A 23875-nucleotide genomic window follows, 5' to 3' on the forward strand; every position below is an offset into this window, starting at 1 on the left:
TTATTTATTTGTCTTTTTTTTTTGTTTTTTAGGGCCGCACCTGTGGCATATGGAAGTTCCCAGGCTAGGGGTCTAATTGGAGCCATTGCTGCTGGCCTACGCCAGAGCCACAGCAACTCTAGATCGGAGCCGCATTGGCAACCTACACCACAACTCACGGCAATGCCGGATCCTCAACCCACTGAGCAAGGCCAGGGATCAAACCCACAACCTCATGGTTCCTAGTCAGATTCGTTAACTCCTGAGCCACAACAGGAATTCCCAGCCTACGTTTTTTGGTTTTTTTTTTTTAATGGCCAATAAAGAAACAAGAACTTTACAAACGTTCTTGCAACAAACGCAACTTAGGAAGGGATTAAAAACACAGCACGTTTATTTAAACTGTTACTTTTCATAATTCACTGAATCTTACCACACGTCAATTATCGTCACTCTATTAGCTTATTAGGTACATTCACTAGGGTTACATAAAACTTCATGTAAAATTAAATAAGAATTAAAAGCACAGCTAAGAACACAATCATGATCTACAGGCACCCTTGTCCCTCATGTGGTTATTTTTTCTGTTTCCCGGGCCTCTCAACCTTAGACTCATTTTTGTTTCAGAGAAAATATGAAGTAGCTCTGTTGAGCTCTGCCCCACTGAGTGCTCAGCCACTGCCTTATCGGTTTGTGTTGACCCAGTGGTACCTGTCCACCCGGTGTGCAGCAGCGGGCCTGTGACCTTTAGGGGTTTTATGCAACACATGATAAGCATTTCTCAGGAGGCCCATCCGGCCATCCACCATATTCCTTTTGCGGGGCATTTGGAACCAAGTTTGAAAGGGCTGTTTCAAGTTTTCAACCTGGGGAGGGAAAAAAAAAAAAGGAGCAAGAGTTCCTATAAACTAATAAGCCAGCTCCAAAGATTAAATAGAAACCTATAACTCACAGGTTAAACCTTTTAAAAGCAAAGGAAATACAATGAATAGAAATCAAAGGAGACCATTATCTGTGGAAAATTGGCTCACATTGAAGGGTACGAAGTAAGTCAGTTCATGTTTTTTCTAATGAACTTCTTTAAGCCAATCAAAAATGTTAAAAATTTTATCCAAATTTGTATATATTTCTATATTCTCCCCTACCTGACCCCCGTCTCACTAGCTCAGTTGTCTAATCATGACCTCTGGTGTTGAGGTCTAAAAACACCCATCTTAAACACCCCAGATGACCCATACAAATGTTTCAGACCACACTTTGAAAGCACACTGCTCTAAAAGAATATAGCTTACTATAAATCTGATCCCTAGATGAAGATCTTTCTAAGCATAAAAATAGAATTATAGTAAAAATAGTTGCCTTAAGTTTAAACTTTTATACATGTAGAATATAAAGTATATATAGTTAATTGTTTAGAAATATATATATATTGTTTATAAATTTTAAAAAGTTAGGGAAAAAAAATTTGCCAGTAACATGAGAAGTTGAAATATTCCTAACATTTGAAGAGCCTATAACAACATATTAGGACCTCAAGTGATAAATGGGTGAAGAAGAAAAAATTCATAAGACAGTTAAGAACCTAAAACATTTGGATACATGGAGCTTTTGCTTTGTTTAATTTTAACTTAATATTTACAATAGACAATTTGATGAAAATGCTATTTTTTCAATGAGAATACTCAATTTTAGGGAAAATGATAAAACACGTTCACATGGAGCTGGTAAGACTATAAATAAAAACATCTTTCTTTTTTTTTTTTTTTTTTTTTTGCCTTTTCTAGGGCCACTCCCGTGGCATATGGAGGTTCCCAGGCTAGGGGTCTAATCAGAGCTGTAGCCACCAGCCTACGCCAGAGCCACAGCAACGCGGGATCCGAGCTGCGTCTGCAACCTACACCACAGCTCACAGCAACGCTGGATCCTTAACCCACTGAGCAAGGCCAGGGATCGAATCCACAACCTCATGGTTCCTAGTTGGATTCGTTAACCACTGCGCCACAACAGGAACTCCAAAAACATCTTTCTAGAATGTACTTTACCATGTATTAAGAAACTATGAAATGTCCATCCCCAATGACCCAATAATTCCATGTATAAGAATCAAATCTCCAGAAGTAACTTAAGATTCAGACATCTCTGTATAAGTTAGCTTTTTTACTATCACATGAATGTGAAAACAACCTAGATGTCTACCAGCAATACATTAATTATGAGGGAAGCAAATGGTTAAAAACGTTAAATATTTACATTGCTTTAACATGTAAATACATAAGTGATTAACAAAAAATGCCTGCATACAAAGTGTCAGAGGTACTCTGCAGGTCAGTGTTTTTTAAACTGTGGATCGTCACCATTACTGAGTCACAAAATCAATTTAGTTAGTTGACATCAGTTTAATTTAAAATGTTTTGAGGCATTGTTCCTAGTAAGCATAAGTATTGTTTCATGAAACCTATTTCCAATATGTAGATATGCATATCTTTCTATGATCATGGTTATGGTTAAAAAAAAAAAAGTTAGAAAAACTGTTCTGGTAATGGAACTACAGATCTTTGATCATTTTTAATCTTCCAAATGTTCTGTGAACGGTATGTTACTTTCTATTATCAACAAAGTCTACTCATATTTAATACTGGAGGAATTCAGGTGAAAGGAAATTTATGTATGTTCAAATACTGTTCAAATACCCTATGGAGAAATGGGACCAAAAAAGATGGTCTATATCCTGAGTACTCAGCCAAGTAGAGGGAATACAGCACAAGAAAGGAGAAGAAAAAGAAAGGAAAAAAGGTTTTGCCAAAATATTGATATGGTGATTTTAATCTTATAGTTTTGGCTTTTCATGCTTTCCAGGCTTTCCAATTGTTTCTTTCATTCCTTTTACAGTAAGCATGCTCTTTTTAGAATAATAATTAAAAAAAAAAAAAAGTACTGAGAAGAAATGGAGAATACTTTACCTGATAGATACTCTTTGGATTGATGACTTTAGGAATTATCTGAGGTTCCTTGTTACAACTTTCCTCATCAGAGGAAGTGCCCGAGGAGTAGTCTAACGTGGCTCTATTTACAGCATCACTGATTTGTTGAGATAATTCCCATTCCTCCCATCTGCCTTTGAAAGAAGCAATTGTAAATGGACGATTTTTCTCACCATACCTAAGTAGGAAAGGAAAATAAAACATTGGTTAGGGATTCCAATTCTAATCTTTTCTGGAGACAACTCAGTAACTTCAGAAGAGTGATTTAAAAAAAAAAAAAATAGTAAGAGCTTGGCCAAGATGGTAGCATGGGAAGATCCTGAGCTTGCCTCCTCCATGGGCACCACAAGATTACAACTATTTAGAGAGCAACTATTGATAAGAGATCGGAACCTAGCAGAAAAGATCTTCTACAACTAAAGATACAAAAGAGGGAACCACGACCAGACAGGTAAGCAGGGCAGAGTCACAGTAGTCTAGACCCATACCCCTGGGGAGGACAACACACAAATGGGATAATTACAACCGCAGAGATTCTCCCCAAGGAACAATGGTCTGAGCCCCACATTGAGCTCCCCAGACCAGGGGTCCTGCACCAGGAAGATGAGCCCCCAGAACATTTGGCTTTGAAGGCCAGTGGGGCTTACTTTCAGGAGAGCCAGAGGGCTGTGGGAAATAGAGATGCCACTCTTAAAGGGCCCACACAAAATCTCACCTAGGGCAAAAGCAGTGATTTGAAAGAAGCCAGCTGATCTTGGAACCTCTCAGAGAGGCAGGAGGCATTGGGGCTCACCTTGGGGACACAAACACTGGCAGTGGCCATTTGCGGGTGCTTGTTCCACCATGGATGCTGGTGTAGGCAGGTTCTATTTGGAAATCTTCCCTCTAGCTTATTAGTACCAGGATCCAGACCCACCCACGAGCCCATCAGCACCAGTGCTGAGATGCCTCAGACCAAACAACTAGCCAGGTGGAGAAACAGCTCCACCTACTACCTGGGACACTGCCTTAAGACCCCCAATCCCACAGCTGCCCCAGGATGCAGCATTGTCCACGAGAGTGGCCCAGGACCTGGCTCCACACACCAGTGCAGCAGCATGAGCCCCGGGACCACTAGAGCCCTGCAAGCAGAGACCCTGGGACACAGCTCTATTTACCAGGGAGCAGAAACTAGCTCCAGGACTCCTGGACCTGGTCCCACACACATACCAGCCTGGGGACCAGTCTCACCCACCAGTGGACATTCTCAAGACCCCTGAGCCTTGGCCTCATCCACCACCAATGGGCAGACACCAGCCCCAGGACCACTGCAGCCCCACAGCCTACCATGGCAGGATCTAGCCCACCCACCTGCAGTCCAGCTCCAGTTCCAGGATCACCTGGGCCCAGGCCCCACCTACCAACAGGCCAGTACCAGCTCTGCGACACTTTGGGTTTCTCAGCCAGCCACTCAGGGGTACAGCCTCCACCATCATTAGACGAATACAAGCTCTGGAACACCCCAGACCCTGCAGCCAGCTGTGTCAGGGAGCTGCCCCACCCACCAGCAGGCCTACACAAGCTCCAGGACCCCCAAAGCCCTGTAGTCAGAGAACCCAGGACTTGGCTCTACCTGCCAGTAGGTCAGCACTAGCCCCAGGACTTGGCTATACCCAAGTACACTAGTGGGTAGGCAACAGCTCCAGGATCCTCTGAGCCCCAACCCTGCTTATCAGTAGGTGGACACCACCTCTAGGATACCTTGGGCCTCTCATCTAGCAGCCCCAGGATCCAATCCCACCCACTAGTGTGCTGACACCAGCTTTGTGACCCCAAAGGCCCTGCAGCCAGAGACCCTAGGACCTAACTCACCCATCAGTGAGCCAGCACTAGCTCCAGGACCCTCTGGGTCACAGCCCCACACACAAGTCGTCCAATATTGGCTCTCGGACACATTATATCAGGAACTCACCTCACCCACCAGCAGGATGACACTATATCTGGAAACTTCAGCCCCACAACCACCTACCCCAGACCCAGGTCTGCCCATCAGTAGGCCAACACAAGCCCTGGTACCTCTCCCCTCAGTCCTGTAACCAGATGCCTCAGGATCCAACCATGCCAACAAACAACTAATAGCTTCCATACAAGTCAAGGCTTGGCAAACAACCAGTCAAGAGAACAGCCCTACCTACCAGACCACCCACAGTAGTCAGCCCATAAGGATCCACACAGCCCACACAGAGGGCACCCTTAGAGCATATAGCTCTGGTGACCAGAGGGGAGTGTGGTGCTGGGACTCACAGGGCTTCTATAAACGCATTTATGAGCCAGATACACAGAAATTTTAAAAAATTAGGCAAAACAAGGAAACAAGGAACATATTCCAAATAAAGGAACAGGATAGATAAAACCCCAGAAGAAGAATTAAGTAGAGAAAGGTATCCCAACAAAGAGTTCAAGGTAATGGATTATAATGGATGAACAAAGAACTTGGGAAAAGAAGGGAGGAAAATAGTGAGAAGTTTAACAAAGAGTTAAAAGATATAGAGAAGAACCAAATAGAACTGGAGAATGCAATGACTGAGATGAAAATACACTGAAAGGAATTTAATAGTATATAGATGATACAGAGGAACAGATCTGTGAGCTAGAAGAGTAATAGAAATCACCAAAGCTGAACAGAAAAAATAATAAAAAGAAATGAGGACTCATTTAAGAGACCTCTGGAACATCACCAAGCATAATAACATTTGCATTATAGGGATCCCAAAAGAAGAAGAGAAAAAGGGTCAGAGAATATATTTGAAGACATAATAGCTGGAAACTGCCCTACCTGGGAGAGGAAACCAACGTCTAGGTCCAGAAAGCATAGAGAGTCTCAAACAGGATCAGCCCAAGGTGGACCACACCAGGACACATTTTAATTAACATGTCAAAAATTAAAGAGAAAATATATATATATATATTTTTTGTCTTTTTGCCATTTTCTTGGGCCACTCTCGCGGCATATGGAGGTTCCCAGGCTAGGGGTCGAATCGGAGCTGTAGCCACCAGCCTATGCCAGAGCCACAGCAACGCTGGATCCGAGCTGCGTCTGCAACCTACACCACAGCTCACAGCAATGCTGATCCTTGCTCAGCGGGATCGTTAACCTGCTGAGCAAGGCCAGGGATCGAACCGGCAACCTCATGGTTCCTAGTCGGGTTCGTTAACCACTGAGCCACGACGGGAACTCCAAGAGAAAATATTAAAAGCAAGGGAGGAGTTCCCGCTATGGTACAATGAGTTAATAATCCCATTGGTTTCAGATCTAAATAATCCCACTGACTTCAGATCTAAAAACATACACAGACTGAAAGTGAGAGGACAGAAAAGTTATGCCATGCAAAGAGAAGTGAAAAGAAAGCCAGTGTAACAATATCTGACAAAGTAGACTTTAAAACAGACTATAAGAAGACAAAGAAAGTTATTACATAATGATCAAGGAATCAATCCAAGAAGATATATAACAGTTGTAAATATATACAGCAGCCAACATAGGAACACCTAAATACATAAAGCAAATATTAACAGACATAAAGAAGAAACTGACAGTAACACAACAGTAGGGAAAAACTTTCTTATGTCAATGGACAGATCATTCACATGGGAAAAATCAATGAGGAAACACTAGCCTTAAATGACACAATAGACCAAAAGGACTTGATATTTATAGGAGAGTCCATCAAAAAGCAGCATAATACACATTCTTTTAAAGTGTACGGAACATTCTTCAGGACAGATCACATTGATAGGCAAACACACAATGATCCAAAAATCTAGGAGATGCAGCAAAAGCAGTTCCAAGAGGGAAGTTTATAGTTGATAATAGCCTATTTTGGGAAAGAAAAAAAATCTCAAATAAAGCAACCTAATCTTAATACCTAGAAGAACTAGACAAAATCCAAAGTTAGAAGAAGGAAAGAAATTACAAATATCAGAGCAGAAATAAATGAAAGATTAAAAAACAATTAAAAAAAAAGACCAATGAAACAAACAGCTGTTTCTTTGAAAAGTTGAACTTAATAAACCTATAGCTACAGTCACCAAGAAAAAAGAGCCTAAATCAATAAAATCAGAAATACAAAAAGAGAAGTTTATAACTGATACCAGAGAAATACAAAGGATCATAAGAGATTAGTATGAACAACTATACACCAATAAAGTGGACAACACCAATAAAGTGGACAACCTAAAAGAAATAGGTAATCTCCCAAAACTGAATCAGGATGAAATAGAAAATATGAACAGATCAATTACCAGTAATGAAAATGAATCAGTAAATGAAAACAAACCCCCAACCAAATTCCAGGACCAGACAGCTTCACAGTTTAGTTAACATCTATCCTTCTCAAACTAAATTCTTAAAAACTGCAAAGAAAAGAACACTTCCAAATTCATTCTATGAGGCCACAAAACTCTGATACCAAAATAGACAAAGCTATCACAGAAAAAACATCACAGGCTAGTATCACTGACGAACATAGACACAAAAATTCTCAACAAAATATTAGATGATTCAACAAGACATGGTGTATGATCCTTTTAATGTAAAGTGGGATTTATCCAAGAATGGTTCAATATCCTCAAATCAATGTGATACATATTAACAAATTGAATACAAATCATACGATCATCTCAGTAGATGCACAAAAAGCTTTTGACAATGTTCAAACTTCATTTATGATTAAAAACTCCACAGAGCAGGTATAAAGAGAACATCCCTCAGCATAATAAAAGTCATATACAATAAGCCCACAACTAACATCATGCTCAGTGGTGAAAAGCTGAATGCATTTCCTCTAAGATCAGACAAGACCAGAATGCTCACTCTCAACCTCTTTTATTTAACAGAGCATTGAAAATCCTAGACACAACAATTAGATAAGAAAAAGGAAAGGAATCTAAATTGAAAGGAAGAAGTAAAACTGTCACTGTTTGCAGGTAACATGATAGTGTACACAGAAAATCCTAAAGATACCGTAAGTCTATGGCCATACCACCCTGAATGTGCACAATCTCATCTAAAGACACCACCAAAAAACTATTAGAGCTCAGTGAATCTGGTAACATTACAGAAATCAATACTTGTTGCATTTCTACACATTAACAATGAATTATCAAAATGAAATTAAGGAAACAATCTCATTTGCCATCACCATCAGAAAGAACAAAATACCCAGGAATAAATCTAATTAAGGAGGGAAAAGACCTGTACTCAGATATCTAAAACAATGATGAAAGAAACTGAAGACAGGAGTTCCTGCTGTGGCTCAGTGAGTTACGAACCCTACTAGTATCCATGAGGATGTAAGTTCCATCTCTTAAGGATCCAGCATTGCTGTGAGCTGTGGTGAGTCACAGATGCAGCTTGACTTCAACATTGCTGTGGCTATGGTCTAGGCCAGCAGCCGCAGCTCCAATTCAACCCCTAGCCTGGGAACTTCCATGTGCCACAGGTGTTGCCCTAAAAATCAGGGGGAAAAGAAAAAAGAAAAAAAAGCTACTGAGAGAATATTTGCAAATGATATACCGACATTGGGTTAATGTATGAAATACGTAGATACCTTTACTACTTGACATAAAAAACCAAACAACCCAATCCAAAAATGGGCAGAAGACTTGAATAGACATTCAAAAAAAAAAAAAAAAAAAAAGATGGCTAACAGGCACATGAAAAGATGCCCAATATTGCTATTAGAGAAATAGCAATCAAAACAATGAGACACCACCTCATACCTGTCAAAATGGCTATTATCAAATGTCTACAAACAACAAATATTGGCAACAATGTGGAAAAAAGGGAACCCCTGTACACTGTTGGAATGTGAATTGGCCAGCCACTGTGGAAAACAGTATGGAGATTCCTCAAACTAAAAAACTAAAAGCAGAATTACCATATGATATAGCAATTCCACTTCTAGGTTTATATCCAGAAAAAACAAAAATACTAATTCAAAAAGATACATGTACCCCAATATTCATAGCAGCACTATTTACAATAAAGACATGGAAGCAACCCAAGTGTCCATCTACAGATGAATGGATAAAGAAGATGTGGTGTATAGATAGATAATTACTAAGCCATATAAAAGATGAAATTCTGCCATTTGTAGCAATGTGGATGGACCTAGAGAATATCATGCTAGTGAGATAAGTTGGACAGAGAAAGACAAATACTGTATGATATCACGTATATGTGGAATCTGAAAAATAAAACATTATACATAGCAAAACAACTTTTTTTTGTCTTTCTGCCATTTCTAGGGCCGCATCCACGGCATATGGAGATTCCCAGGCTAGGGGTTGAATCGGAGCTACAGCCACCAGCCTACACCACAGCAACATGGGATCTGAGCCAGAGTCTGGAACCTACACCACAGGTCACAGCAACACTGGATCCTCAACCCACTGATCAAGGAACCTCATGGTTCCTAGTCGGATTCGTTAACCACTGAGCCTCGACGGGAACTCCCGAAACAACTTTTTGAATTACTATGTTGTACACCTGAAACTAATACTATAGATCAACTACAGGTCAATAAAAAAATTTGAAATGGCTTGACAGCAAAGCAAATTGAAAGACATTATGACTTTCTGCTACTATGCTGTCATTACTGGTGGGCAGCAAGGATTCTATCAATCTTTCTAGGAATTGACTAAGATAAAAGACAGACTAGTTTCTTGATTCAGCAGATGGACTGAATTGCTGACAATAAAAACTTCTCTTCCCCCTTGATACTGCCTTTAATTTTTTTTAATGATAGGCATTTTTAAAATTTTTATTTATTTGACCGCACCCACGGCATGCAGAAGTTTCGGGGCCAATATTAGACCTGAGCTGTAGCATTGACAATGCCACAACCTTAACTCCTAGGCCACAAGGAAACTCGGATACTACCCTTAATATGTGGACATTATGATCTACAATTGGCAGGAAAATACAGTGATTAAAGTCAAATTTCAAATAATGAGCAAAAATCTTTGTGCTTCCCACTCCGTCCACACTAATGGAAGTCTGTGTTGTTCTGATGTAGTTTGCATCCAAACTGTGCCCTCCCTGCTAATCCAGGGCTTTGAAGCATCACTTTTCACAAAGGTGCACAGAGCTGACTAAATAGCCTAAGGTTTCCAAGGGTCACAGAGCACACAAACCAACTCCAATGAGATTACTCACCTACAGCACACTTCAAAGGGATCTACCCATATGGTCATCTCCTTTGGAAGTCCCAGGTGAGAAAAATCCACATTACTCTCGGCACAAGCCCTTTCTAGAATAGGATCTTTAGTCTGATTATTGTTTATCCTGATACACCTTTAAAAACAAGAAAAGAGGAACAAAGATGTGGTGACAGGAGCTTTAGCAGGAGAATCACATTGTAGGCAAACAACTCCAATCTACCCAGCTCCTGCCTCACTTCCACTGCCCCCAACACCTTCCCCACCCTCCACGGTTTTACAAGTAAGAGTAAAATATCGACTTCCTACACAGCAACTCAAAATATGGGTTCCATTACCAAGCTGTACAATTAGTTCACCAAAGTTTCCCTTCATGGTAAACAAAGTTAGAAATTGTTTCATCCACCACATATAAGGAGGTTTGCTCTGTAGCTTTCGACTGAACTGTCGTTTACCATGTCTCCTTTTCTCAACTCCAAGTTCAAACAAAGCAGTTTGAGCCCCTAAAGTTTTAATTTGTTATAGGCGGCCAACAAAACCGTTTCAGGTGGTTCCTGGTGTCTTGTTACTTCCCTTTGCCAGGCCTTCCACATCCCAGCTCTCACCTGAAGGCTTGCCCTTTAGAAGGGTGATCAGAGTGCCAGTGACTTCTGTATGTTTCAAACAAGATTGTCATCAGCTTTTCTGCAAAGTCTTCTATTTGCTGTTTACTCAGTTTATCATGTTTTTTCACTAATCTTGTGACAAAGAAGACTGTTGTTGCAATTTCATCTCTCATGATTCAAGGAAAGTCAATGAGGGGGTCTGCAACCATTAAAAGGAAGAGGAAATTAAACAGAAACAAGGGTCTGACTTATTATCAACAATTCCTGCCATTTGGAAATTTTATATACTTTAAATTTAAGACAGAAGTCACTTGCTAGTCCTTAGTGAACCAAAAAAGCACATCAATACTCTCAAATCAACACAACAGCCAAGGACATCAGTTCCTCAACTGACCTTTAATGATTTTCAAATCATTTTTCATGATTTTCAAGGAAAAAGTCTTTTAAATACAGTAATACACTTAAGAAACAAATGAGTCATTACACAAATTAAGCATTTTGAAAAATCCTGATACGGGACAGTAAATTACACCAAGCACCACTGTTTAAAAATATATTTTCAGAGAGCAAGAACATTTCAGGATACAGTAGCTCTTAAAATGTGGCTCTCAGGTTGCCCTTTAAGTAAAAGTAAAGATTAGTCAAATATATACTTGCCAGCAAAAGCTCTTTGGCCCCAACAAAAATAGGTCCAGATTTAGAAGACACTCTGACCACACCTGTTTCGTCAGTGTTAGGCTGCAGTTTATATAGGCCTGGGCCCCAAAGCCCAATAGGTGGTAGCTTTACACAGGTGCTGTCCTTTAGGATAACTGACCAGCTTTTTCCAGGTTCCCTTCAGATTGTTCCTTAGCATCTCCAAATGGGATCCTTATTTAAAATGCCCTTTAAAGATTTTCAAACTGGACTTATATCTTATTTTTGCTGTAAAAGCCTTATCTTTTATGACACAGATTGAGAATCGAGCCTTTTCCTGTCATATCCTAAGAGCCTACATGCCAATATTTTCGTCTTCGGTTACCATCAACATCCTAAAATAAAGACTCGTGTCTCAGATCTTTTATAAAACTAAAGGCAACTTCCTTTGAATAGTCATTATAGTGACCACACGTATTTTTCACTAAAATGCTTATTTGTAAAATAAGTGGCAGAGACCTCAGCGTTTAACGTAGCCTCACTAGTTCTCAAAGTATAGGTCACGGATCACCTGATTTGGACCCACTGAGCTGCTTGTGAAAAATGCAGAGTCCAGGACCTTATCCTAGATCCACTGAATCAATACTTCTAAAGGCAAGGCCTGGGAATCAATATTTAACAAGATCCCCCTGATGATTCTTTTACCCACGAAACGTAAGAAGCCATATACACCTGGTTTATGTCTTTAACACCCATGATAAGTGGTCATTCACGTTCTTCGTCAGTGAAAATGAATTCATTCTCTTACAAGAAAGCGCATTTCTTTTCTAAAAAGCTCCAAATATCAGACAGTCCTTGCTCCCCTTGAGCAACTACATCCAAGGCTTTGAGTCTTTATATGTACAGCCTAGAGCTCCCCCTGGAACCATACAGACTGTATTTAATCCTCTATCCCATGAAGACACTCCAAATACTAGCTATCTAGCCTCCCTGGAGCCGCCTCTTTTGGGGGGGCAGGGAGGCTAACTATTCTTAGCTTTTAAACAGTTCATCCCATGGACATGTTACACCAACTTTTCACCATACCTGCCACTCACATCTGGATGAGTTTCAGGTATGTCAGTAATCCTCTTCTGAAGGGTAAAGTCCAGAATCCCACACAATGCTACAGGTGGGCTCTGCCATGACAGAATGGAGTGGGACTGTTATTACCACCCTTGCTCCGAGTACCGTATTTCTAGATCGCAGCCTCAGGTGCATTCATCTCATTGCTAGTGGCATCACGTGTCTGCTACAAGCAGAACCTGCAAGTAGTGTCTTTCAAGAATGCTACTGTTTAGTCACATCTTTCCTTCCTGCACAACATAATGTTTAAGAATATGGGCTTCAAGAAGAACAGAACAGACATTTTCCAAAGAGGAAATGCAGATGGCCAACAGGCACCAGAAAAGATGCTCAGTAGCATTAATCATCAGGGAAATGCAAATCAGAGCCACAGTGATATATCACCTCACACCTCTCAGAATGGCTATCATCAAAAAGAACACAAATGATAATAGCTGGTGAGAATGTGGGGAAGGAGGAACACTTGCACACTGGTGGTGGGAATATAAATTGGTGCAGCCACTATGGAAAACAATATGGAGGTTTCTCAAAAAATAAAAGTAGGAGTTCCCGTTGTGGCACAGCAGAAGCAAATCCGACTAGTAACCATGAGGTTTCAGGTTCAATCTCTGGCCTCGATCAGTGCGTTCAGGATCTGGCATTGCCGTGAGCTGTGGTATAGATCCCAGACATGGCTCGGACCCTGAGTTGCTGTGGATGTGGTGTAGGCCAGCAGCTACGGCTCCAATTCGACTCCTAACCTGAGAACCGTCATATGCCACAGGTGTGGCCCTAAAAGTAAATAAATAAATAAAAATTAAAACTAAAAATAGAACCACCATGTGACTAAGAAATCCACTCCTAATAAGTGTATGTATTAAAAGACTAAAAAGACGAAACACTAATTTGAAAAGTTATATGCACCTTCTGATGTTCCATATTTACAATTGCCAAAATATGGAAGCAACCTGTGTCCATCAACAGAAAAAATTGATAAAGAAGATATGACAGATATATATATTTTATATATATAATGGAACATTACTCAGCCATAACAAAAACAAAATTTTGTCACTTGCAGAAACATGGATGGACTTGGAGGGCATTACGCTAAGTGAAATAAATCAGATAGAGAAAGACAAATACTGTATGATATCACTTATATGTGGAATCCTAAAAATAAAACTAGTGAATATAACAAAAAAAAAGAAGCAAACTCACAGACAAAGAGTGAGCGGGAGGGGCAACCTAGGGGTGGAGGAGCAGGAGGCACAAACTGCTGGGTGTAAGAGAGGCTCAAGGTTGTTTTTCTTTTTTTTTTTTTTTTTTTTTTTTTTTTTGTCTTTTTGTCTTTAGTTGTTGTTGTTCTTGTTGTTGCTATTTCTTGGGCCGCTCTCGCGGCATATGGAGGTTCCCAGGCTAGGGGTCGAATCGGAGCTGTAGCCACCGGCCTACGCCAGAGGCACAGCAATGCAGGATCCGAGCCGCGTCTGCAACCTACACCACAGCTCACGGCAACGCAGGATCGTTAACCCACTGAGCAAGGGCAGGGACCAAACCCGCAACCTCATGGTTCCTAGTCGGATTCGTTAACCACTGCGCCACGACGGGAACTCCTCAAGGTTGTTTTTCAACACACGGAATATAGCCAACATTCTGACATAACTGTAAGTGGAAATTTACTTTAAAATTATATACATTTTTTACATTTTTAATAAATTTTAATTTTTTAAAAAAAGAATATGGGCTTTGGAGTCAGACAGATATGAGTATAAATTGCAAATTTACAATTCACTATCCATGCAAACTTGGGCCAACTTGCTCAACTTCTTGAAATTTCAGTTTCCTGTCTGTGAAATTGGGAGGGGCAATAGCGACCTCATAGGGTTGTTGGCAAGATTACAGTCAATAATATTTCATATTAAAGCACCCGGTTAAGGACTTTCCTAGTAGTTGTTACAAGAAGTCAATATAGCAAAGCAGTTAAGAAATCAGCTATAAAGTCATGCATCAGGAGTTCCCGTTGTGGCTCAGCGGTAACAAACCCGACTAGTATCCATGAGGATATAGGTTTGATTCCTGGCCTCACTCAGTGGGTTAAGGATCCAGCCATGAGCTATGATGTGGGTTGAAGATGTGGCTTGGATCAGGTGTTGCTGTGGCTGTGGTGTAGGCTGGCAGCTACAGCTCTGATTCAACCCCTAGCCTGGGAACTTCTATGTGCCATAGGTGTGGCCCTAAAGAGGAAAAAAAGAAAGAAAATCAAGCATCATGGATTGACTCCCAGTCCTCTAGCTCACGAGAAACTTGGGAAAGTTTTTAAAATTCTCCAATCTTCAAATTCTCATCTATAAAAACGTGGATAAGAAGTCTACCTAAGGTTTTGGAATCAGCCTGCCAGATTTGGATTGTAGCTCAATTTACTGAGTATAGCAAGTGCTCAAAAAGTGGGCGCTTATTAATAAATATGTTATATTTATCATCTTTATGTCTTTTCTAATGCTTCGTGCATTAAGTGCTGTATAAAACAACCGCATATTGCAGCTCTACCTGTCATAGTTCATTCTGTTAAATTTAGACCATTAGAGAATCAAGATTCTTTGTGACTCTGATTTTGTCATCCAGTAAATTCTCTTATCTTCTTGGCTACCTGTTATCTGTAAACTTGACAAGAATGTATCCTCCTACAATGAAAAAACAAGCTGAATAGTATTAAGATCAAGAAGAGTGCTTTGATATAATCCTAGGAGATGCCTCTGCAAAATGGTGTTCTTTCACTTCAACCGGTGAAGTCTATGATAAAATAAATTCCAATGGGAAGTTCAAAATGAATGGAAAATCAAATTAGTTTTAAGATCTACTATGCCTATATTTTGCCAACAGGATAAAAATTGTGCCTCGTGACAACTACACAGAGATAAGACTTATTTCAAGTGATTCTCAAACACATTGGAATATATTCTAGAGAGAGATACAAAGATGTTTTAAAAGGTCATGCTGTAACTTGTTTACAGTAATATTAGTATTACTATTTAAAACTATATATATACTTACATATATAAATATATATGGGGAGGGAGAATAGAACAGGGTAATATAAATATTTAATGTTGTTATGAACTAAGATTATCAACATAAGGAAAAAGGAATAAAAGTACAAGCTCAAAGAAATTAAGTAAAAATCCTATAATGTTAAATTTGAAATGACTATATTAATATGAACTTTGCTTTTTTTACATACCAAGATATGTATTTTAATTCTGCCTACTGAAAAGGCTTAGAGTCAATAAATAATTCTAACACTCATTTTGTGATCTCTAGTTACAGTTTCCCACTTAAAAAAAAAAAAATCTATGGAGGAGTTCCCATCGTGGCTCAGCAGAAGCGAACCCAACTAGCATCCATGAAGTTGCAGGTTCAATCCCTAGCCTCGCTCACTGGGTTAAGGATCCAGCACTGCCAAGAACTGTGGTATACTTCAAAGACGCAGCTCTAATCGCACATTGCTGTGGCTATGGCGTCATCCGGCAGCTGCAATTCCAATTCGACCCCTTAGCCTGGGAACTTCCATATGCCAAAGATGTAGCCTTGAAAAAAAAAGGGGGGGGGGGAAATGGCTGATTCCAGTTCTAATTAACATCATATATTAGGTGAGCCTGGAATGTATTATATCAGAAAGCAGGAAGCGAAACCAATGGATCATGTCAAAAGACATGAGAGCCTACATGAAGGGCTCCCACTGGCCAAAGATAACTCATTCCCCTCTTCAGCGTCAACACAATCCTCCCCCAGCTGCTGGAACCATCAGATGCTGATGGCTCAAAGCTGCATCTCTCATTTCAAAATGCTCTTGAAAAATACCTCATGGTAAAGTTATCCCTACCCCAAGGGCCGGGCTGCAAACATTGACTGGCTGATATGGGGCAAAAAAAAAAAAAAAAAAAAAAAAAAAAAAATCTGCCCCCACCTCAGTTGGCAACAACTTTAAAGGACCATCCCATCTCCAGAGCTCCTTATAAGATAGGCGGAGGCCTCAACTGCAACCAAATCACCGGTCCACTTCTCCCTCTGCCCAAAGCTATCTTTCTCACTCCCTTATGGGTTTATTGCTCAAAAAAAACTCCCCAGTAAACCTTCTGCATCAATTGCCCACTTCAGAGTCTGTTTCTAAGGAGCCCAGTCTAAGACAGTTTGTACCAGGAATGTTTTAAGAAAGTAGACTCTAACATGGGATCTGGAAAGTGGATTACTCATCTGCTGGCAAGAATAAAAACTTCATCTCCAGGGGTAGTAGAACATGGATATAGATGGCTCCTGGCATGCTGGAGTGCTGTGAGTGGCTGTTACAATGTCACCAGTGATGAGCTGAGATGGAATACAGATATTAGGAGGTACATCGACTAGTGTAATATCTTTGATGCTTAAGAGGTACGAGAAATGGGAATGTAAGGACCATGGAAACAAATGACCAGGCACCTTAATGTCTCGTAATGATGCTATTTAATAAAGCTAGTTCAATTCAATTCAGTAAGTATTTAAGTGTCTACTATAAGTCCAGAATATATAAAAATAAGATAAAAGTGGGACTAGGACCTAATGGGCTTCCACAGTATCTTATTTATTTCAGCTGCCCATGATATAGCTCACTCCCCATACCTAATGGCAGGAGTTCCCCAGCTGCTGTATTTGGAAACACCTGAACATCTTTTAAAAATACTGATGTCTGGGGAGTTCCCATCATGATGCAGCGGAAACAAATCTGACTAGGAGCCATGAGGTTGCAGGTTCGATCCCTGGCCTCGCTCAGTAAGTTAAGGATCCAGCATTGCTGTGAGCTGTGGTGTAAGTCACAGACTTGGCTCAGATCCCACGTTGCCGTGGCTGTGGTGTAGGCCAGCAGCTGATGCTTCGATTCGACCCCTAGCCTGGGAACCTCCATACACCACATGTGTGGCCCTAGAAAGACAAAAGACAAAAAATAAATAAATAAATAAATAAAAATAAAAATACTGATGTCTGACATGAAAAGATGCTCATCATTGCTAATTAGTAGAGAAATGCAGATCAAAACTACAATGAGGTACCACCTCACATTGGTCAGGATGGCCATCATTTAAAAAGTCTACAAATAATAAATGCTAGAGAGGGTGTGGAGAAAAGGAAACACTCTCAACTGTGGGTGGGACTGTAAACTGGTGCAGCCACTATGGAAAAGTGTATTGCTTAGTAATGCCTTGGGCCTAAAAAGACTGTTATGACAAATTCACATTATTTATTCTCTTCTAACCTTTTCTGAGATAACTCTGGCAAAGATTATTTTTTCATATATGTTAGAGGTAACCAAATTGAAAATCAGGACACCTACTCATATATTACTGAAATAAAATTTGCTTAAGAATTAAAGGCAACCTACATATTAGCTCATACTCAAATTTTTCCTTTTCAGATGGTGTGTGTTTGCATGGACAATATTAAATGGTACAAGGTGTTTAATAATTCTCTCATTATTTCATCTTCCTGGATGACATACCATTCTATTGCACTTTGAGTTGGTGAAACACATTAGCTGATGAGGCTTTCAACACTTTCCTAGCATTATTTTCTGCAACAGGTCCAGGCAGGCCTTAGAAGTTATGAATAGAACAGTAGAATAACAATGTACTTAGATTTCAGGAAAGAAGAATCAAATAGAAACTAAACATCATGCAAGACTTCCTTCAGGTACTTGTTTATGATGGTTTTAAACACCTTATTTATATCACTTCCTACACATTAATGACAACTAAACCTTCTGTATCAATTAACATTTCCTCATTGATTTCAGTAACTATCTTCTGGCCATCTACTCCACAGCATTAGACACTGCTATGTGCTGTGGGCTTTAAAATTTTTTCAACTTTCCTTTCAAGAGGTTTATGATCCAAAGTCAGATATGTACACAAGACCATTTGGACGCAGAGTCTGAGAAATGGGATATCCCAAAATTACTTCAAGTTTCAAGCATTAGTAACCAAGACAATAATGCTATCACTGAAATCACTGAGTTCAGCAGAAGAGCCCATATAAAAAGAACAATAGTTGGTTCAGATTGAGGTATACATGCTGAGTTTTTTTATGGCAATTAAACACCCAGGTAGTAGTGGCCATTGAAAAGATATTAGGAGTTCCCATTGTGGCACGGTGGGTTAAGAATCCAACTGCAAGAGTTCCCATTGTGGTTCACTGGGTTAAGGACCCAACATTGTCTCTGTGAGGATGCAGGTTCGATCCCTAGCCTTGATCAGTGGGTTAAGAATCCAGCGTTGTCGCAATCTGAGCAGATGTGGTTCAGACTCCTGCAACTTCCATTCAACTGAAGTGGCTCCAGTCGCTGCAGAGGCATGGGTTCGATCCCCAACCTGGCGCAGTGCATTAAGGATCCCATCTTGTCACAGATGAGGCATAGGTCACAGCTGAGGCTCGGATTCAATCCCTTGCCTGGGAACTTCCATATGCCTCGGGTGCATCTGTTTAAAAAAAAAAAAAAAGAATAAGAAAAAAGAAAAAAGTAAGACATTAGGATTTAGCAGAAGGTTAGGCCAGCCTAAACCAAACTCATATTTAAGTAGAATAGAAAATGCCTGTTGAACATAGAGGACAAACTTCTGGTTGCCAAGGAGGAAGGGGGAAGGAGGAGGGGCAACTGGGAGTTTGGAGTTAGCAAATGTAAACTATTATTTATTGAATGGATAAACAACAAAGTCCTACTTATAGCACAGGGAGCTATATTCAATATCCTATGATAAACCATATTGGAAAAGAACGTGAAAAAGAATGTGTGTGTATGCATGTATAACTGAATCACTATGCTATATACCAGAAATTAACACAACATTGTAAATCAACTATACTTCAATAAAATAAATTTTTAAAAAATAAATGGTTGAATTTTGAAGACCCAAAACAGCTCTCCAACTGCTTTTATGTAATGTCTAAGATTCCCATTATAAGACATCTATTCCTCTGATTAAAACATGGTCTTTCCAGGATTTCCTTTAGAAAATGTCAGATGGGTCATCTGCAGTAGAGCAGAATTATGTTTTGTCCGTGGAGGTTTGGAAGAGCAGAGAAAGCCTGGATGAGGCGCCACAGAAAATGGGGATATAGGAGGTTTCTGGGCATTCAGAATGAGGATGAAGGACAGAAGGAAGGAGAGCATCAAAGACATATTTTACCTTCTTATTAAGCCTAAACCAGAGATGCAGTTTTTTTTAAATATGAAAATGACCAAAATGGCTTTGTAGAGTAAGTTTCCAGACTCACATTTCTTCATTTTAACAGAAGGGAATTCAACCTGATCACTGAGACATCTTCAAGCCCCAAGGTTCACCAATACATATTTACCTTGAAAACCTGATTCTACATTTGTCTTCTTAATTTTAGTTCAACTTCAGCTATAAAATGAAAATGTGTACATATACAAGTTTAAAAATATGCAAAGTAATTCTAAAGCATCATCTAACTTGATCATTAAATTGCCTGGACTTTTGATATCATAGCCAGTCTTATAACCCTACCTGATTTGATCTTGAGGTTTAAACAAGCTCTAGAAGAGCAGAGTGATAAGCACTTGACAAAATGTAAGAAAGATGAAACGCCTGAGAGAGATTTTAGGTTGGCAGAAGACATAAAATAACGAGTGTGAGTTACGTAATTTTTAAAAATCAAAGGATATAAACTCTGCCTGGAAAAATAGACTTAAGTACCAAATGGGGAGAACAGAAATAAAAACAAGTAGACACAGAATGGTGCTTAAGAGAATGACATTGGAGACTGTACAGGCAAGGACAACTCTCTGTCCTGGCGGCAAAACTTTTGCCCGAACAGGAGGAAGACTTGGGCCCCTGTGCTCTTTTCCCAGAAGAGTGTTGAGAGAGCCTCACCCCCCAGACCCCACTGTAGGGTCAATGTGAACCCAAACCATGGCAGATCCCACAGCACTGTGGGCCTGGCCTTGTGTACAGAATAAACCTATCAGCGTCCTTAGGAAAAAACAAAAACAAAAAACAAAAAAGACGACAGAGAGAAAGAGAATAGCATTTTAAAGTATTTTGTATTTTCTGGAGTTCCTGTCATGGCTCTGTGGAAACGAACCTGACTAGTATCCATGAGAAGCAGGGTTCAATCCTTGGCCCCACTTAGTGGGTTAAAGATCTGGCATTGCCGTGAGCTGTGGCGTAGGTAGCAGACGCGGCTCAGATCTGGTGTGGCTGGGGCTGGGGCTCCAATTCGACTCCTAGCCTGGGAACTTCCATATGCTGCATCTGCAGCCCTAATAAAATAAAAAAATAAAATAAAGATCAAGTATTTTGTATTTTTATTCTTACAAATAAATTAGTGAGATAATTACTTAATTTCCTCTTTTTTAGCTTCATAGAGCTCTTAAGGAAAATTGACTTTCTTCAACAGTGAACCCAGACTAATTGTTGTCTATACTTAACCCCTAAAATTATCAAATTATCTCTATAAATATTGAAAATCTACCTGAAGTTTTTGTTGTTGTTTTTTCTTTTCTTTTTCTCTTTAAGACCTCAATTTTGGCATATGGAAGTTCCCTGGCTAGGGGTCAAATCAGAGCTGTAGCCGACGGCCTACGCCACAGCCACAGCAATGTCATATCTGAGCCGTGTCTGTGACTTACACCACAGCAAATGACAATGCCGGATCATTAACCCACTGAGCAAGGCCAGGGATTGAACTTGTGTCCTCATGGATACTAGTCAGATTTGTTTCTGCTAAGCCACGACAGGAGCTCCCATACCTAAGGATTTTTTTGGAGCAGTAACAGAGGTGAGTCAGTGGTGAGAAGCAGCCAGGAAAGTCAACCTACTTAGCAACAGCCTAGAGAAGTTCATTGCCCCTTGACTGTCTCACTGAATCAAGTCTAGAAGCAAATCTGCTGGAGCCAATGTGGTCACCTCTAATTCCTCTGCTCATTCCACTCTTCTACCTTATGATGTGACGCCAAGGCAGTGGTTTCCCTTAAATGTTTCCGTGTCTACGACCCTGTTTAAAACAGCTTGGCTTTTGTAAGAGTCCTCTCTTCTGCTTCTCCTTGTGGACTAACCTTCTCAAGGTTTACTTCCCCGTGCCAGCCCCTAAATAGGACACGATGCTCTCAAAGTTGGTCCTGAGCCTTCTGCTTGCCTCATTTTATTCTCAAGTCAAGAAAAGCAAATTGCTGATTGTCACCCACTGTGTCCTGAGGGACCCAGAGCAGGTGCTAGAAGCTCAATGAAAATTAAGGCAATGTACCTGTCTTGGAGATCTTATTTATCTTAGTAACTTCAACTATTACGCCTTCAGAGAATTATTAACACTCTCCTTTCACTTCTGGCTTCTTTCCAAAGTTCCAGTTCCAAATATCTAACTCTACCACAATTACTGCCCGCAGCTAAACTCACCAAAACCTAAACACGTCAGAATTCTCTTCTGACCAGATTTACCTCCCAACATTTCTATTTGTCATTTAAACCTGGAGGTTCATCTTATTCTCTCCTGTTCCCTCTAACCAGTCATTAAGTCCCGAAAAGTTCCCTTCACAAAGTCTCTCTCCTCCACACCATGTTCTCTAGCTAACCCCATCCCTAGGCCACTAAAATAATGTCCTAAATGGACTTTCAGTCTCCTCTCTCTCTCTCTCTTCCAATCTATGCCACTCTATTATCGCTATAAAACAACACACCATACACAAAGGAACCTGTCTACAAAACAGACACAGACTCACAGACAAAGAGAACAGACTTGTGGTTACCAAGGGGGAGGAGGAAGGGAGTGGGAAGGATGGGGAGCAGGGGCTGGTAGATACCAACTATTACATTTAGAATGGAGGAGCAATGAGGTCCTGCTGTAGAACACAAGGAGCTACAGCCGGTCTCTTGGGATAAAACACGATGGAATATAGTATGAGAGAAAGAAAAAATATATATACATATAAATGTATGTATGTATGTATGACTGGGTGACTACGGAATTTGCACAGCACTGTAAATCAACTATAATTTTAAAAAAGAAAATAACAAAGGGTTGGGGAAAAATAACATTTTCCGCAACCTTAAGGAAAAAAAACCACCACGTATGTCATAGGCCCCTCAGCAATCTTAAAAATAAATAAACAAATAAAAAACACCATATATGTCATTAGCGCCATAGACAGAAGAATGAATGAGATTAAAATTAAAATTCCCTGGCCTAACATCTAAAATCCTCCATGGTCTATCTCCTGCTTAGCTGCCTCTCTAATCTTATTTCCTCATTAGGGACACACTCATTGCCCTCCCGTTAGCCATGGATATTATAGTCTCCATGAATTTGCTTGTGTTTTTCGTTCATAAGTGGCTCCTGCTACCAAGAGCATCCATGCTTCCATCTTCTCCCTGTATCTGTGTCCTACTTTTCCTTCTAGACTCAGCTCATGCCGTATTTTCCATATAGCCTTCTCTGTGTCCCATCTTCGGTGATTTTCCTTTTCCCCTTTCCTAATGCTGGCAATAATGAAGCTTACACCAGTATTCAGGCGTCTTAAAGCACCTATTGATCTAACCATCTTGGTCCTTAGTTATATAAATAACATACAACTCACTATATTGTATCTATCACTATTTTAATTATCCATTATAATTTATTTAATTATACAAATTGTCTATCTCTCCAACTAGACCATAGATCCCTAGACCTGTTCTCTGATGACAGTAAATATGCAACAAGTTTGCTTCTGCTGTTGTCATAACTAAGAGCCCAAGCAACTTTAATGAATTATAAAGCTTATTTTTTAGATTGTTTCTGATTCACTAAAAGATAAATTAACATTTTCATATGGAAAGCAACAGTATCGATTAATCAATAAAGAGAAACGAAGCTAATTAAGAATCTAGTGCACTCTTACTAATGAGAGTAAAATGAAATGGAATCAGAAGTATAAAATGAGAAAAACTGCTGTCAGTTCATTTTAGCCTGAAAGAAAATCTCCTCTCATAATTAAACAGATTCATTGATTTTTTAGTTCTTCAAAGGCACCAAGTTGACTTTAATCAAGTCTTGCTTCAACATAAAAAATTAGTTCCTAAATACAGTATCATAAATGTTAGCAAGGTAATCTGACATTTGTTGATCTATGTAAAAATCAAAACACTGTTTATATTTCCTAAGAAAACTTAAAAAAAAAAAAAACAGGTTTTAAAAGAAGCTGCTATAACTCCAATAGTTTCTCATCAGTCTGATTCTTCGCTTCTTCCTCCCTAACAAAAGCCATGGAAAATAGAGAATGTTCAGATGATGTATTTGGAGACTTAAGTTGTCTCTGTGTTTTGTAATTCCCAGTTCCCATCACTC

General features: G+C 39.8%; 1 protein-coding gene across 2 annotated transcripts in view; it reads right to left on the bottom strand.

Annotated features, from left to right (window-relative positions):
- The window catches only part of BTG4 (BTG anti-proliferation factor 4), a 28212-nt gene continuing 4692 nt past the window's right edge, over positions 356 to 23875 (bottom strand). Inside the window, exons 1-5 of one of the 2 annotated variants that reach the window (XM_003129840.5) lie at positions 11423 to 11508; positions 10766 to 10964; positions 10159 to 10296; positions 2940 to 3138; positions 356 to 845 (exon numbers count right to left, since the gene is read on the bottom strand). In XM_003129840.5, coding sequence (XP_003129888.2) covers positions 663 to 845; positions 2940 to 3138; positions 10159 to 10296; positions 10766 to 10938 — 693 coding nt within the window. In that variant the 5' untranslated portion in view covers positions 10939 to 10964; positions 11423 to 11508 and the 3' untranslated portion in view covers positions 356 to 662. Of the gene's footprint in view, positions 846 to 2939; positions 3139 to 10158; positions 10297 to 10765; positions 10965 to 11422; positions 11509 to 23875 lie in introns of those variants that run through there. The other variant, XM_021062766.1, reaches the window with a different exon arrangement.

This window comes from Sus scrofa, chromosome 9, assembly GCF_000003025.6.
Source record: "Sus scrofa isolate TJ Tabasco breed Duroc chromosome 9, Sscrofa11.1, whole genome shotgun sequence".
NCBI classification, from domain to species: Eukaryota; Metazoa; Chordata; class Mammalia; order Artiodactyla; family Suidae; genus Sus; species Sus scrofa.